Here is a 17,603-nt window from a genome sequence, read left to right as displayed (position 1 = left end):
ATGACCTGAACCAAAATCAACAGTCGGACACTTAACCAACTGATCCACGCAGGCACCCCAAGATACTGTCGTTCATTAATTTAAAGCAATTGTTTGGTAACTTAATTTTTGAAAATGCTTAAATTGTGCTAGTTCACAGATAATTTTTTATCTTACTGGACTGGAAGAAACGTTCTTTTTAGATGGTAACAAAGATGATTTTAAAAATCCGGTTTATGGCTGTCATCTTGCATTCACGCAGGTAATGGCTGGAAGACTTCATGTCTAATTAAATTTTAAATTTCTTCTAGAACATCTGCCTTGTGTTTATATCACTAGAAGTCATTTTCCTGGCAGAGTCTTCTGTGTAGAGGTTTATATTAACTTCTTCCTGGCTCTTTTCCTCTCCAAAGGAAAAGGTTTCTACAATAATTCATTGCACTGCTGGCCTCCTAGAAAAGAATTTTGATTCTGTCATGTAATTTGACTTTTCCCCCTGATCAGTACTTATGAGATTTCTTTGGAAGATGACAGTTGCTAGAAATACAGACCAAATGTAGGTGCCTTTCTTTTTATTCTAGTAATTTAGAATGGGGTAGAGGGTGGGATCCCTCCTATGCCTCCCTCCTCATGTGTGGCTAGTATATCATTATGCCAGCAGTGTTTCTAAAAGCTTTCTGTGCAAAAGTGCTTGTCTTGAGGAATATTTTCAAATGGGTTGCCCAACATTCCTTGTCAAATATTTTTCAGAGCTTAGAATGATCACTTAACACTGCACTTAGTACTGCTTTTGTGACCTGCTAAGCCAGCTCCCATTAGTTAATGTCATTATCATATCCACCCATCATAGCGCTAATCTCCAAATTTGTGGCATGCTCTTGGAGTATCTTGGACAAGCTTAAATTGATTTCCCAACCGACACCTGGGGCGTTAATGTTAAGCTGCTTATAAAGAAATGGTGTGCTAAGTTCCTTTCTAGTGATGTCACTGTTCTTGCACAGAAATTATATAGAACTGCACTGAGGCTTACAAATCGGTTTGTGTTCATTTCAACAATGACTTCAGCAGCTTGGTAATTGAAGAACAGGCAATTTCTTATTCTTGCCACTTGTATGCGAATGTTGGTGTGATATTTTCTAGGACTGTTTTTCTCAGTCATGCAATTACTCATGGAAGTCTCCATTACTGTTAATCATTCTGGAGCAGATTCCTCTTGAGCCTGTCCCTCACCAGATCTGACCTTAGGTAGGATCTTTACTGTTTACTTAATAAACAGCATTCCCTGGGAGACTTTCCTTCACTTTTCTCTGTCCTAAACTTACTGTATGGCTGCTTCTTGGTATAGAATGGAGAAGTCTCAAGTATATCTAAAGTTTTTGTCTATCAAAATTTTTTCTCTCAATGGTTTAGAATACAGTCACTCAAATGAGACTGATATTCTGCTCTGTTGGCCAAGACACATTTGGGAGCTGGGTAGCAGAGCCCTTTAATAAGTACAGTGGGTTCGCTCTCACTGAATAATTAGAAGTGATGCTGGAAATGAACACATACATGTCTGGCCATTATATCCTGGCTGGGGATACAGCAACATTGCTGGTGTAGAAAGTCATCATTACTGGACAGGGAATTGGGCAGGTCAGAGGTTCTGAGTATAGATCAGGAGCCAATGGAAAGATCCCCCAGGTACCCAGGCACTACCTTCCTGCTACCGCAGCCCATGGGCCTGGTGTGATCTGCAATGTTAGCTCTCAGCCTCACCAACTTCTCTTCTGCTCCCTGTCTTCTTGATTTGGGCTTAACAACCTCATTAGGATCCTCTGGGGTTTTGCCCTTGCTTCCTGTTTGTATCTGCTTTCCATTTTTCCTGCCTTGTCCTCACCTTTTCACTCTTATTTCTGACCCTGGTCTTGTTGCCTGCCACTCATTGATCCCTTTGTGTGCAGCTTGATGTTCTCAGTGAAATGCAGCCAGTGACGGTCAGCACAGCAGCCCCAGGGGAAATCCTCAAGCTTCGCTTCCTGTAGAAAAACTCACCTCAGTGAGAGGTGACCTCATTCTTTTTCCAGAGAAATGTTTGTTATCTTTTTCTTATTTAAAGTAAAAAATATAAATTCTCATCATGGGGAAAAATTGGAAAACTCCAAAAAAATACCAAACGAAAAGTTAGCTAACGTACCCATTATCACAACACCGATATATTATGACTGTTTTGGTGCATTTGCACTTAAAATGTGTATAGGGCATGTTTTCTTTTTGTGGCTTCATTTGGAATGTATGAAAGTCTGCAATGAAAAGAAACAAGTTCAAGAAGTGAGAGCCTTGCTAACAAGTTACTGCTAATGATTTTTTAACTGGGCGCTTATGCTTGGAGAAAGAAGAACACTTTTTGCCTGTTGTTCATTGCTCAATTTATAAAACATCCGTTAAATGTTTAAACATTGGTTATAAAATGGAATTAGTTGAAAAATTTTAGCAGAACTGATATTTTGAACACGTCAGATATACCTTAAAGGGCAGATGAAATACCCGGATGTATCATTACAAACTAACACACTTAAACCCATTCTGAAAGATCCACACTGCAAGTTTCACTCATTTAATTATTGATGCACTAATTTTGACTCATGCCAGGACTAGAATATATTGACACTTAGCCAGAGTTGACATGATCATAAGGGCACCAAAAACCAAAGACCTTCCCACCTGCCTGGGTTATAGACCTGGCTTCTGACCGCTCAGTTGTCAGGCAGCCCATGGTCCCAGTTTGGCTTCTTTTTCCCAAGGTGAGTCAGGCCCTGGCTACCAGGCATCAGTCAGACCTTTATAATTTTCAGTATATGGCTTCCAGGTGGGTTTTTATTTTCATTCTGGTCCCCACCCCCAGCCCACCCCGCTTCCCCCAGAAATGATTTACGGCCTAAGTCTCGCTTGGCCAGTGTTACATAACCCGTTGTCCTGTCATAATGATGTATTGGCCTGATCTGTTAACATTATTAAAAGCTTATATATGCCTTTTGAATATTTTCTTGAAATTTGTTGGGCGTTCTGGAGGTTTCTCACCCACGAGATGAAGGATTGACTCTACCTACTGTTCTTTGGTAGATTGTTCATTTGGCTGATTTATCATCTCAGACTATGTTTCTGGATCCTCTGTCTGCTTGATGATGATGTGATTGTCAGTGCCAGACCCTCTTCTTCCCTGGATGTTTCTGTCATACACTGTGTGTTCTTCAGGCCTTTCTTATCTTGGGTCACTTCCTTGGTTTTCCATGACACTCTGGCTTGGAGTTCCTGGTTTTTACTCTTTTGGTGTAAGTGTAATATAAATAGTATAAAAATATGTATGGTCCATAGACAGATATAGAAAAAACAAAGCACCTGTATTTTTTTTATTATTATTATTTATTCATTCGAGACACAGAGATACAGAGAGAGAGAGAGAGCATGAGCAGGGGAAGAAGCAGAGGGATGGGGAGAAGCAGGCTCCCCGCCGAGCAGGGAGCCCGATGTGGGCCTCAGTCCCAGGACCCTGGGATCATGACCTGAGCCGAAGGCAGACGCTTAACCGACTGAGCCACCCAGGCGCCCAAAGCACCTGTATTTTAATAATATGTCCCATCTTGCTAAAATCAGTACAAGTAATTATCCGTGTCTTACTTTATCAACTTGTATTACAATTTCCTTTCTGTACACTTTGTATCATTCTCTTTTGATGATGGTGGTGAACTCCTGGCCTTTCACAGACGTCACCAAGGTTAGTATCTTCTGCTCTGATGGATCGGATTGATTGACTTTGGTCAGTGGGAGCTCTTTGGGACCAGCGCCTTTGTCCTTGTAGCACCGTCCCTGACAGTACTGGAAATATCCTTGCTTTGTGGTCACAACAGGATGTTCCAGTCCTGTCGTAATTATTTCTGCTTCCAGACATGAAATCAACTCCCCTCCAAGGAATCCTTTACAAGTCGTATGTTCATAATGATTTTTCTCGTTTGATAGATTAGGGTTTTAGATTCTGCTTTTCTTACCGTACAGAGTTTCTTGGACCATTAAGACACTGACAGCACCAGGCTGGAGATCAGCCTGCCTGCCCTCTGTGTCGTGGTTGGTGCTCCTGCTGCAGATCACGTCACAACCGCCCCGACAGTCATGTTTTCAAATGCAGTGATGATGCCAAAAGAACACACGTTTGGGGCTTGCATTTGTGATCATGGCACTGGTGACCCCAGTCCCAATTAACCAGTTGTCATTCCAAATGCCCTGATTGCTCAGGGAAGAAGGGCCCCTCTACAGCACACGCAGTCAGGTAGCTGCCTTGCTTACCAGCGTGATTATGTATCTGGCCCTCAGGCTTTAATGCCGAACTCTCTTTGTCTTACACTCTATGCCCTAAGGACCTTTTACCTTTTAAAAAAAACCAGTTGATGGCTTATACCAGACTGATGGTGGGTCTGGCAGAGAACATACTTGTATTTATAAATAAGCTTCCTAGAAATAGTTTTTAACCCAAAGGGCAGGTTCTACTTTTGTGTTCTCAGGAGGGATATGCGGAGATGGCAATATTTGGGATTAAGATGAGAGGGATGATGACACTTTATATAGCTTTCAGATCACTCCTTGTTCAAAATTCCCCACACTCTAGACCGTACTCTCTCCTCTTCCTATCCTGAAATAGTATCGGGACTCTATCTTCTTGTCCTGCTAAATTCTTTTTTATTTTATTTTATTTTATTTTATTTTATTTTATTTTATTTTATTTTTTTAAAGATTTTATTTATTTATTTGACAGAGAGAGACAGTGAGAGAGGAAACACAAGCAGGGGGAATGGGAGAGGGAGAAGCAGGCTTCCCACGGAGCAGGGAGCCCAACGCGGGGCTCGATCCCAGGACCCTGGGATCATGACCCGAGCCGAAGGCAGACGCTCAACGACTGAGCCACCCAGGCGCCCCGTCCTGCTAAATTCTAAGCTCTTCGAGACCGTGAACCATGCCTTGTCACCTAATGCAGCACATACACACCACTGATGCTAAATTAAGTCTCTCGAGTTCATATTTTTTAAAATTTTAGCTGGGGTAAGGGTGCCTCAGGATTCTTTTTATTTTTGATTGAATATTAGGTGAAGAACCGTGGATTTTGACATGATACTGGCAGTGATGTATGTGGTTAAGATGGAAAAATAATTTGGTTCTCTAGATAAAACTATTTGAAACATGGAGCCAGTGAGGGAAAATAGTAAAAGGTTCTTAGTGTTGAAAATAGGGAAACTGCTGTGATAAGTTCTTAGGAAGTTGTTAATTATTATTAATTGGTTATTAATAAAGGACACACTTATTTAACAAGATCATAGTAATAATAAAAACAAGTATATGCCTGGTACTGTTCAAAGTACTCTACAGGTAAAATCTCATTTAATCCTCACCATATACCTATGTGGTCCATACTTTTAATAATCCCATTTTATCACGAAGGCAGTTGAGGTACAGAGAGGCTAAGGTCACACAACTAGTACATGGCGGGGTTGGAATTCAAAACTAGGCTGTGTGACACCAGGTCCTGGGCGGTTACTGGCTTAGTCGTTGGCCTCAGAAAGGAGTCACGTGTTTCCATACTACTAAGAAAACTCTAAAGACAGCATCCAACCTGAACTTGAGCACAGGCTACTCAGCTGTTAATTTCAGGAAGTTTTAAAATGAGAAATCATGGAACCTCAGAAATGGAAAGACCTTGAGAAGTTTCTTTTGTCCAGGTCTTCATTTCAGAGATGAGGGGACTGCAAGCAGTGGATTATGTGAGGGGCTCAGAGTTACACATCTAGTTGGGGCCAGCCTGGCAGCCAGGATCCGAGTCTTAGGATACTGGTCCCATGGTCTTTCTGGTTAGCTCCCAGGCTTTGATTTATAAGCATTCATCTCACATACTACACCATAAAGTGATGCAGAAAAGCTGAAGTAAATTCAGCTCCTACCTTGTAAATTTGCATTTCATTACTATAGCTCCTTTTAATGTGTATATTGAAAGTAGTAGGAAAAGCCCTGATAGTTTTTTGTTTTTTTTTTTTACTTTATTGCTTCCTGTACTTGAACTGATACTATTTGTACAAATGGGAGCACATGGACCAGAGAGGCTTTAGCTACCTCAGGACAACCTCTCTGTAACTGGCCTCTAAGCTACACAAGTGTGCTGTCCCTTTGGAGTGTTAAGAGCCTCCCTATTCCACACCAAGTATGTTCTTATTTGGGGAAAGCTAAGGGATGGTGACGTTCATTTCCTTGGCTTCCTTTGGAACTGCCTTAGCCCTTTGTATTGGCTCTTAGGCACGAAAGGTGCTTAAAAAGTTGTGTTGAAGAGCTCCAAGAAATTGGTGTCTTTTATATTGGACAGGCTCTTTTTTTTAAGATCAAGACTCTGGATTTCCTATAGGCTTCAGGTAGTGAATGGCCTCATTTGAATTTAAATGCTTGGGAAGGAGTGGGCTGCTAAGGCTGATTCTTCTAGGCATGGGAATAGTGGGTAAGTACTGAGTAAACTGCCCTTTTGAGTAATCTGCTTGGAAGTGCCTCCCACGCAGAAATTTGTTATAAAACTCCCACACAGTGAAAAGTGGCGTTTTTTAAAAAGCTAATAATTTAAGCTTCAACGCTGGAGGCAATAAATGTAGAAAATGGAAGCCAGATAAAAAATATACATTAACATTTAAACATTTTTGGTAGATGTATGTATACGCAAATGAGATTTCTAATTGATTCATACCAATTTCAGAAAATCTCTTATTTAAAATCACTTTAAAAGCCAAGATTGTTCGATCCAAAAGGTAACTTCTCAGCACCACCTTGTGCTAACTTTTAGTTAAACCAGGATGTTGGCTTACGGTAGGATTTATATTAGTATTACAGCGTACAATGGAGAAGTAGAAAGTGTAATTGGAAATAGCCACCTAATTTCTTCAGTACCACAGGGGAAAATTAGTACTTTTGTTTCGTGTAATACTTATAGTTCCTATTACCAACAAACCTGTATTTTGTGGAAGCCTAAACACGTTTATTTTAGGGACAGTGTAGCAGAGAAAAATATTTTTTATGTAGTGGATATTCCATGCATAGTAATTAAGTGAATGGATAAACAGAGAAGATAATGTGAAAACAATTGACCTGAAATTACTAAAGTAGTAATTAAAAAAAGAAATCATTTGCCGTAAGAAACGATGCTATCCACTGGCCACACAGACGGGATGGGATTGACTGGGAAACAAGACTGAAGACCACAGCCCAGAAATCCCAGGATGCAGCAGAGCAAGGAGCTGCCCTGGGGCAGCTACAGGCAAGCCAGGAAAGAGATCCCAAAGCCAGCATTAACCCGGAAGCCCTGATGTGACAAGCAAGACATGGGGCACCCTCGTGGTGCCAGCCCCGCATTCCCACAGGGTCTCCTTAAGACTGGCGCCTGTCCTGGGAACCTGTGGTCAACAATGACAGAAAGCCAGTCCCAAGCCCCAAGATGAGCCCCAGATCAGGAAATGCCAGACATTTGAGGGAAACCAACCCTCTGAAAGTGGCATTAGATTCAACAAGAAGAAGTGACAGCCAAGGCATAAAGGAAAATATGAAAATAGGTGCTATTGGTAATTTATTCAACTCATCTACTTCACAAGTACTTTTTGAACACTTAAGCTTACAAAAACAAAGGTAAAATTAAGAAAGAGGAAAATTGGAGGGGGCACCTGACTGGCTCTGTCAGTGGATCGTGCAACTCTTGATCTCGGGGTTGTGAGTTTGAGCTCCGCGTTGGGTGTGGAGATTACTTAAAAATAAAATCTTAAAAAGAAAAAAAATGGGGCACCTGGGTGGCTCAGTTGGTTAAGCGTTTGCCTTCGGCTCAGGTCATGATCTCAGTGTCCTGGGATCAAGCCCCAGTCCAGCTACCTGCTCAGCGGGGAGCCTGCTTCTCCCTCTCTCTCTGCTTTTCCTCCCCCCCAAACCCCGCTCTGCTCGCTCTCTCAAATAAATAAAATTTTAAAAAACAAACAAAAACCCCCACGGTGTTAAGCAATTATAGATAGAAAATTGGTTGTTAGAAGACATTTTATGGATGCCTCCTACTTAAATTTTATTGTCACATTTTCTAAGTTTCTCCCATTAAGTTATGTTTATATTTTCTTTGTAGATTAGTTCATGTATATTTTTAAATTTAGTTGTAAAAAGAGAAGAGAAAGATGCAAATCAGATACTATGAAAGAAATTGAAGAAAGAATGATTTTTTTTGTCATTTCTTAATGTGTGGCTTTTATTTTCCTAGAATTCTTTTGCAGCTTTGCCATACCTATCCATTTAATTCTGTTTAATTTTGTAGTACGTGTTAGTACAAAGGAACTGTTGAAGAGGTTGACATTTCATTTGTTCCGCATGACGTGGGCTCCCTTTTAACAGGAATATTTTTTCCATGTAATAATGAGTTGAGAAGTGGTTCGTAAAATATAGTTTTGAAAATGTCAGCCTACTAGTTTTAATCCCAATGACTTGTTTGGCGTAAACCTTAGGTAATAAAGGCTTCAGAGGCTGTGTAAATAGTTTTATATCCCTGAGTATCTCTAAAGACCTAGAATTTAAACTAAGGAATGTGGGCCACCTGGGTGGCTCAGTCGTTAAGCGTCTGCCTTTGGCTCAGGTCATGATCCCAGGGTCCTGGGATCGAGCCTCACATTGGGCTCCTGGCTGAGGAGCCAGGAGCCTGCTTCTCCCTCTCCTGCTGCCCCTGCTTGTGTTCCCTCTCTCGCTGTCTCTTTCTCTGTGTTAAATTAAAAAAATAAATAAATAAAATAAACTAAGGAATGTATCCTGTCTTTCTAGCTTTGAATTATGAATACATAATGCCTATATTATACTGAAGAATGTTCAGGGTCTAATACGTTTTCCACCTGTGGGTAAGATACGAAAATCATATTGGAATTTAGTACTAAAATTACAATTACCATATGTTTAAAATGTCATTTGTTCTTTGTTCTTTGGTTGTGGTTTTGAGGGAAAAGGGGAGAAACCAAAGAAAAGTAAACTCGCCCCCTCCAAAAAATATTTAAAATTCAAAAAATCATTAATAGGCTTTTCCTGGAAGAAAGGGACATAGAACAATTTGTGTTTGAAAAAATGTTTATCCTCAGAACTAACAAAAAGGAATGCAGACTTAAATAACATTTTTGGCTATCAGATTTGCAAGATTTTCACTGCTAGTATTCTGTGGTAAGTGGACCAAAAAAATGGCGTTCTCATGTGGTAGAATAAGGTCACACCCTTCAGCAGGTTCTTAGGTTTAGCTAAGCATTCAGTGTCTCCTGACTGCCGTAAACCATGTCTGGTACTAGTCGCTCAGAAGGATCGAGAAGCCGGGAAAATCAGTCAGCTGGAAGGACAGCATCAGTGCTTGCTCTTCAGTGGGAGACTTCATGACACTCCCCATAGTTGCCCACGCAGCCATCTGAAAGCTGTTTCCTTTGGTGCCCCAGGTGACAGCTTAGGTGCTAAGAAGTGATGCTCCTCTTGGTGGGTTCGGGAGCCTCCCTGCCATAGAGCCTCAGCCCCCTGGAGCCATGGTCTCTTGTAACACCTTCCCATTGGGTTTCCCAGTTTCCTGCAAGGAGTGTGGGAGTTAGAAGAGTCACCAAACTTGGGAATACCTAAGCATACGATGCCTGCTAGGTATTTATAATCCCTTCAAATCATTTATCAATGAGGGGTTATTTTTCTCCTCAGCAGTGATGCTTCCTAATATGGTTATCAGTGTACCTTTATCAGGTTCCTAGAGGAACAGAGCTAGAAATTGAAAAGTCAGATTCTTTCACAGAAGGGAACGGGGTTTTGTTAACCCTTTACTCACAAAGAATGAGTGTGATCTCTTTTTTAGAACACAATTTAACACTATATACTGAAAGCTTTGATTGTGCGTATATCCTTTCAATCCAGCAGTGTTGTTTTTAGGGATTTATTGTAACAAATATGATGTATGCACAAAGATGTACCTGTATATAGGTAGGTTCATCATGGCACTATTTGCGATGGGGAATAATTAGTGACCGTCTAAATGCAGTTGGTTAGGAAAAATATGCTATGTTCATATTATGAATACTCTGTGAGTTTATGGAATAAGTTTTTCCAGGAAAAAAGACATTAAAAGTCTTTATATCGAAATATTTAGTGTTTAACTTTGATGTTCTGCTGTGTAATTTTTATTTTAGCCATGAATCACTAATTTTTAACTTTGACCATGTGTTACTTTTCTAAATGATTGTGTTTTACAGAAATGATCAATGAAGGTCACTTTAAATACATGCTCCTTAAATTAAATAATCATACATTTTAAGAGTTTAATACCATTTAAAAAGGCTTGATCTTGAATTCCTTTAATGAAATTTTATACATTTTATAATCTCCTCAGGCGTATCTCACCTCAGCATCTAAAGTGATGATCTCGAAATGTATCAAGCCAGTGAAATCATTCTCAGTTCATTTTCTCATATAAGTTATTGTATAATTTCTAACTTCTAATTAAAATCTCAAAAACTAAAAACCTATCAAACAAAGTGAATACAGATTTTTTTTTTTTTAGTTGGTCTATAGGATTACTCTTCGGGGCTGAGGAGGTTAAATCATTATGGAAAGAAACTGTGGTTCAGTGATTAAATGGGAAAAAGCCATATAACCACATATTTGCATATTTGGTAAAATTTGGATGCCAGCCCTCTGCTCTTTTTGTCAAGTTATGCGTAGGTTAGTGCATACCATCATTACGTCCTAAGGGGTTTTAAATACACACACACACACACACACACACACACACACACACAATTTATTTTCCATCTTCTACTTAGTAGTATGCCCACATCGTGGTTTATCACCCCATCTGCTGATAGTCTTTCCATTCTATTTGTTTCAGAAAACGTAAAACAAATAGGTCCTCAAGGGGCATGTGGTACTTCAAGGAATATTGAAAAGGAAAATATAATTTGAGCTGTACTTTCAACAAAATAAGAATCATAGAAGGAGGATCCAAGGAAATGTTCATTGGATTTATTACTGCCTATTTTGTACTAATTGTGTTTCTTATTCTCCTTACAAATGGGTAGTAGAGAATTAGTTGACCCTATGGAAATGCCATGTACTGAAGAAGATTGGCTTTTGGGACTTAGCCTATGATTGTAGTCCCTGTCCACCAGGGACTGTTACCTCAGGACTCAGTTTCTCCACCTAAGAAATGAATGGATTAGATGAGATAATCTCTTAGGTCTTTCTCAACTAAAAAAGCCCTTAGGACTTAAGTAATTTTTAATGCTAAGATTTATGATGATAAAACTTCTGAACTGATAATTTTATGTTCTTTCAGTTTATACCTGTTCAAACTAGGAATAGCACCCCAGATCCAGGATTTGTTGGGAAAAGTAGACTTCACAGGTATTACTCTTTATTTTTACATTGTCATTTTACCAAGAAATGTATCAATACTTGTCCTTTTGATAGCATCGATTCCTGTTTTTCCTCTATATTGATCAGAGGAGAAAACTTTATTATCTTGTTTGTATTCGACCATTTTTCCTTTCACCACATTTGTGAAATGAGAAATAGGCTGACTTCTTCCTAAGGTTCTTGTTTAGAAATGCCCCACCTTCTTGATGAAGACACTTTTTTCCCTTTTTTTTTTAAATAATGGCATTTTTAATATTCTTTTTTGTTTTTTGTTTTCTAGAGAGAGTGCACACTCGTTGGGGAGGGGCAGAGGGAGAAGGAGAAAGAGAATCTTAAGCAGGCTCCACGCATAGCGTGGAGCTGAATGCAGGGCTTGATCTCACGATCTGAGCCAAAGTCAAGACTCGGTCAGTTAACCGACTAAGCCACCCAGATGCCACCTTTAATATTCTTTATTCAGAAAAATAAGCCTCGGATTTCTGGGAGAGAGACCGTGGGATGATGACATTTCTTGATGTAAATATATTCATTCCTGTTTCCATCTCTGTGTCTTTCTTTGATATTGTTTGTTGTTGTTCTTTTTCAGAGGAAGAAATTAGTAATATGAGAAAGGAACTTGAGAAATATGGAATACAAATGCCATCTTTCAGCAAAATAGGTGGGATTCTGGCTAATGAACTGTCAGTGGATGAAGCTGCTTGTGAGTCTATTTAAAATCATATTTACTATTGACATGAGACTTACCTATACTTTATTTATTGATTTTGGTTACAAGAAGGAATATTTAGAAGATACTTTCAGCGCCCTTTTGAAGTTTTTATTGTATGTATTGTAGATGGTTAAGTTGAGCATATGAGAATATAACCATGTAATTGATTTAGACTTTAAACATCTACATGTGCAATGTGAATAAGAGTTTTCAGAAATACCTTTATTCAAAATATTTCTTTGCTGTTTGTGTGTCATCAGATTTTAGCGGTAGAGTACATTGCTATATTGTCCTTAAGTGTTGCAGGTTAAATTGCCAGTATCATTTGGAAACAAACTGGTACTTTAACAATGTCCACATACCCCTTCAGCCCTCGGGGGTTGACATAGGGCTTGGTTCATTTTAGCCATTCATAAATTCATAGGGGTGACATGGCGGATGCTGAGACAGGACCCGAGTGAGATGGGCCAGTGGAGAGGTTGTCAGAGGGGTGCTCTGTGAAGTGTCTAGGGTGTCTTATTTGGCCTTTTTAACTCGAAGCCAGAGCAGAAAGTAAAACTGCTTACATTCATGCAGTGTCCGTGCAACTGTCCATGTTGTCTTTGGCTCATGAAAATCCCTTTTTTCCCTCTTCCCAGTGCATGCTGCAGTTATAGCCATTAACGAAGCTATTGAAAAAGGAATAGCGGAACAAACCATTAAAACGTTAAGAAACCCAAATGCAGTTTTAACTTTAGTAGATGACGGCCTCGCGCAGGAATACCAGAAGGAACTCTGGGAAGCCAAGAAAAGGAAAGAGGAAAATGCAAGACTGAAGGTATGTAATGAGATTCTCAGTAACACGGCTCGAGTGGCTAGTTTGAAAAAGCCTTGAGGTTGCAAGCGATCATTTTCGATCACCCGGCAGTGGTCTGTACGGTGGTCTGTACAGCTGTAAGCAGTCGGCCTGCCTGGAATGTGAAGGGCAAAGCAGACCCTGCACTACGGAAAGAAAGGAGGCTTCCTTTTCTGCTGATTCTTGCAGGCTGCAAGGATTGAAGGTCATGTCGTAGACTTATTACTTACCCGGGAAGCGTGGAAGTAATGGCTCAAGATCTTGCCTTGTTCGGCATCACTGCAGACCTTGTGTTAGCTGGGTCACCTGTAGATCTATTGGCAGAGGTTCATGATTCGGTGTGGTGAAGCTGAGGGCTGGTGTTTTGAATTCGCTCTCACATTTTGCCTTCCCGTCTCTGCAAGGCAGCCTGACCCTGACTTGATACTTCTGCCTTCCCTCTAGCGTTACTGAGGACTTTGCTGACGTACAGAGCTTCCACTTCCTGGCCAGCTTTCTCCTCCTTAAGCTCCTGCCACGTCAGCCTCAGCTCCGTTAGCAAAACTTCCCACTTGATCTTACTGCCTTCTCTGACCTGGTGGCTTCTGCCTACATGTGGCACGCTTGCCCGCCCTGCCCGCCTGCCTCAGCGTTGGCTGCTCGGCTGCCAAGGTTCTCCTCTGCATCTCTCAGTGTCTCCTCTCCCTCCTGCCTCTGCCTACGGGGATTCTGTAAGGCCTGACCTGCAGTCACTTCGGTCTCTGTGCCTCCTCAGACAAGCTCATCCGCTTGCTGAGGAAATCAGCTGTCAGCTTGATACCATGCCCCTCGAAGGCTCCTCCAGATGACTCCATCTCTCTGTCCCATGCGCCTTGCCCCTCACCACCTAGGAAGAGTGTTTATCTCTACCCTGCCCTTCTCACACACGTGCCTCTCGCTGACCTGCCTCTGGAATGACTTCCACGATGTTTTAGAACTCTGCCCACGTCCCCCCCCCCCACCACCACTCCTGTATTCTATCCATCACTGCATTCTGTTGCCTCTTCTTGCCAGGCTTACATCTGTCCCACACCTTCTAGTCTCACCACTCTGGCCCCAGCCCTGCCTCCCAGCCGTGCCTCAGTGTTCTTGCACAGCTTCCTTACAGGTGGCCGTGCTTCCTCCCATCCTGCAAGCCAATCCCTCTCAGAGCTAGAGATTGCAAAATTATTTATTCTTTAGCTACAGATCAGATGTCAGCCCCCACAAAGCTCCCTGGGTTCCCTACTGCCTACCGAGTTAAGTATAGGCCCTTCGCTTGGCTTTAAGAAGCCTCCGGAATGCCCACCCAATCTCCCCATCATTCTGGCTAACCCCGAACACACGCTCTATGCTGTAGCCCAGCGTGCCAAGCTGTCTCACCTTTGTGACCAAATCCTGTGGTCTACATGCTGCTCCCCGCTCTGCCCTTAACATCGCTCTGTTCCTCCAAGCCCTCCTCAATTGTTTTCTCTTTTTCAAGTGTTGTTTTCCAACTAAATATGTACTTCTGCTCTAAAATGTATTCTCTTCTATGTATAGCTGTTATTTATGGTGTCAATTTTATTAGACTGAATCAAATGAAATTGCCAACATTCCACTGACTTCAGTCTACCAAAAAATGGCAGTATGGTCCAGTGGTCCAACATGGTGTTTGCCACGTTAGACAGGCCCTTTCAGAGAGTTACTGGGGCTGCTGTTTGTGTTTCCCAGGCCTATCTAACCCTAGTTCCCTGCACAGAGCGAGCACTCTTCAATGCTTATATTGAATTCAAATGAATATAAGTAAACGGTTTTTCTCACTCTTTGCATTTTGCTTTTGAATACCGAGCTTTGGACATATTTTATTTAACCTCAGGAATCAGTGAAGACTTTGTTTTGTAGAATAACTGTATTTCAGAAGAAGAAAGAGATGCCTATGAAGAACTGCTGACCCAAGCAGAAATCCAAGGCAACATCAATAAAGTCAACAGTAAGTAGTGGGTTGCATGAAGGAAATGGCTACTGCTAGAAGACACAAATTCTCCTCGTCAGAATCTCACCAAGACTCTCAGCTGGTATCCTTGTAACACTGCCTTATGTGATGAAAATTCCACTCAGTGTCAGTGTTGTTCTTAATCATGGTGCATGGTCTGGCAGTTTCCCATGGAAATTTTAGGTGATCTTGCTCCACTGCCCATGCAAAGTATCTCAGAGTATCTTGAAGTTGGTTTAGCTCTCCCTTCCTGTTTTATCATAGGTACGGTGTATGCCATATTTTGAACCTATCCCTTATTGGGCTAACAGGGAAGGCTATCTAGTAAAAGATTATGACTTAAGGATTATCATTTCTTGCCCATGATTATGTGTCAGTGTTTGGAATTGAAAAGGTATTGTTGACACCTCTGCTCTTTATTACTTCCCAGTCATTAGTCTGCAGTTTGTAAGAATTGTTTTCTTACAGCGTGTATAGTTTTTTTTGGCAAGTCAATGAGACTGGATAGGCAATGACATTGCATGGTGACAGGTTTGAATCCTATGTCAGAAAACTCAGGTAATTAAAATGAGCATATGCAAGTTCAGAGACATTAATCTCCTTATTAGTCTCTTCTCCCCTCTCTAATAAAATTTGGTTTCACTTGAAGCAGTAAGGAATTCTACCTGACATTTATTTCCCCTAGGGCAACCTAAAGAGCCCCTATATACACAAAAAACAAATACGTGAAAGATCATTTAGCCCATTTAATAAAGCATGTGAACCATCTGCCAAAGTTAAACTTGGGAGTATCCACTAATTACAACACTCCTAAACTTTCTCTTTGATTCAACCTCGTAGATGAGCTTTGAATGTTCTTAACACCTTCAAAGAAACTATAGATTTTACCATAAAGTTTGCTCCCAAGTCACTGGTAGAGACCTATCCAAAGGGTTCAAGCAGTAATTAAGGAGGCCCAGAGAAAATTGATGTAAACATCTAGGAGTTAACAACTGAGTAGGTTTGAGAATTTCCCTCACACACAAAACTGCTGAGAGCTCCCGGTAACTCTTTTTAAGGGAACACCTTAACACTGTAGAATGCATGTTCCTCTTCTTTTATTCTTATTTAATTTCGAACCTGTTGGTGATGATACATGAAACACAATTTTAAGTTTCTCTTTTCTGCTCTGTTTGAAAGATGAGAATTTCATTATGCTTGACAGAAATGAATCGCAGGAAGAAATTAATATTCCCAGCAAGACAGCTGAGGTCCATAAACTCAGTGAAGAAATGATTCCATAGCCATCTGCTATCCTTTATTTTTGAAAAGTTTATAACCACTAAAACAGGTTTCTTATTTATTTTAAATAAAAGGCCTTGTATAAATGTTTTAATACTTACTGACATAATTTCCTGACCACAAATTTAATGCCACGTTGCTTATACATTTTTAAATAAAAGGTATAAGATGATTTGCACTAATGCATAACCAGCTTAAACTATGAACGGCATTGCTGTGTTTGATGGCTTTAAGTGTGTAGAACGTGATGATTCTGAGGTTTTTTTTATCTCTCCCCATCTGAAAATTTATAGTCAAGCCGAACTAAGAAGAGTCTTGAAAAACCCCTAAAGTATATTTTAATCAGTGACATGACAATAAGACAACTCTATGCTTTAAAATATATGAGTATAGCTACTTGACAAGCTTTTTCTCAACCCTGTAGGTTATTATACTAAAATGTTAAGGTGTCTACGTTCATAATAGCCAGAGAAGTGATGTAAGTGACAGTTGTGACAGCAATGTCACTGGATCTGTCGCCGGAGGCTTCAGCTTTGTCTGACCTGCAGTCATTTAACTTTGGGTTTGGCCCATGCCTTCCATTCATTACAAGACATATTCTGTTAAGACCAGGGCTGGAAGTTTGGTTAAATGCACAGTATAAAAGAGTGGGACAGCTCACTTTATTTTTTTTAGAAGAAATGGTTCATAAAGAATGTCTTAAGGGTATGATTTCTGGTACTCTTTTACCATCCAGTGGTGCAAACTCACAAAATGGAGTTTTCAGAGGGGAAGCAGGATCCTATCCGGAATAATGACAGACACAGCTCAGAGGCCGTGGGTGACACTCACAGAATGGCAGAGGCCACGCATGTCCACTGACCTTCCTTTCTGGGATTTTTTTTGTTGGCTGCATCAATTCTTATAACAAAAAAATAGGTTTAGGTTCTTAGAGTCCTTTAGAAGAGGTTTAAGTTTTTGGTGGGTGTAACTAAGAAGATTGCATTGGCTAGAAGTATTTCCTGCTATTGAATGATGTGTCTCAGGAGAAAGGTTATGGAGGGTAGCTCCTTGTGAATGAGTTACAGAAGGTGAATTGTCATCTGTTAAAAGGGTTAGAGTAATCTTAGCTGCAATCTAGTCATGTATTAGGGAGACAGACTAACCCTTGAAAAGCTCTAGAAATCTATGGGTCTGTGTTATTTCTGCTATCCTGAAACCTTCTTTTTTTTTTTTTTTTTTTTTTTTAAGATTTTATCTATCTGTTTAGAGAGCATGAGTGGGGTGGGGGCAGAGGGAAAGGGAGGGAGAGAGAATCCCCAGTAGGCTCCCTACCCAGAGCGCAGAGCCCGACATGGGACTCGATCCCACGACCCTGAGATCATGACCTGAGCCGAAATCAA

At 40.6% G+C, this 17,603-nt stretch overlaps 1 protein-coding gene across 3 annotated transcripts in view; it reads left to right on the top strand.

The window, feature by feature from the left end:
• Positions 1 to 17,603, top strand: part of IQGAP2 (IQ motif containing GTPase activating protein 2) — a 294,620-nt gene that overhangs the window by 158,043 nt on the left and 118,974 nt on the right. For all 3 annotated transcript variants that reach the window (XM_032404163.1, XM_032404164.1, XM_032404162.1), the window contains exons 6-9: positions 11,345 to 11,412; positions 12,011 to 12,124; positions 12,772 to 12,950; positions 14,850 to 14,937. In XM_032404163.1, the coding sequence (XP_032260054.1) occupies positions 11,345 to 11,412; positions 12,011 to 12,124; positions 12,772 to 12,950; positions 14,850 to 14,937 (449 nt within the window). The remainder of the gene's footprint in view (positions 1 to 11,344; positions 11,413 to 12,010; positions 12,125 to 12,771; positions 12,951 to 14,849; positions 14,938 to 17,603) is intronic.

Source organism: Phoca vitulina, unplaced genomic scaffold (genome assembly GCF_004348235.1).
Source record: "Phoca vitulina isolate PV1807 unplaced genomic scaffold, GSC_HSeal_1.0 scaffold6, whole genome shotgun sequence".
NCBI classification, from domain to species: domain Eukaryota; kingdom Metazoa; phylum Chordata; class Mammalia; order Carnivora; family Phocidae; genus Phoca; species Phoca vitulina.
Note: the sequence above shows the minus strand (reverse complement) of the source record. Positions and strands in the feature narration are given on the sequence as shown.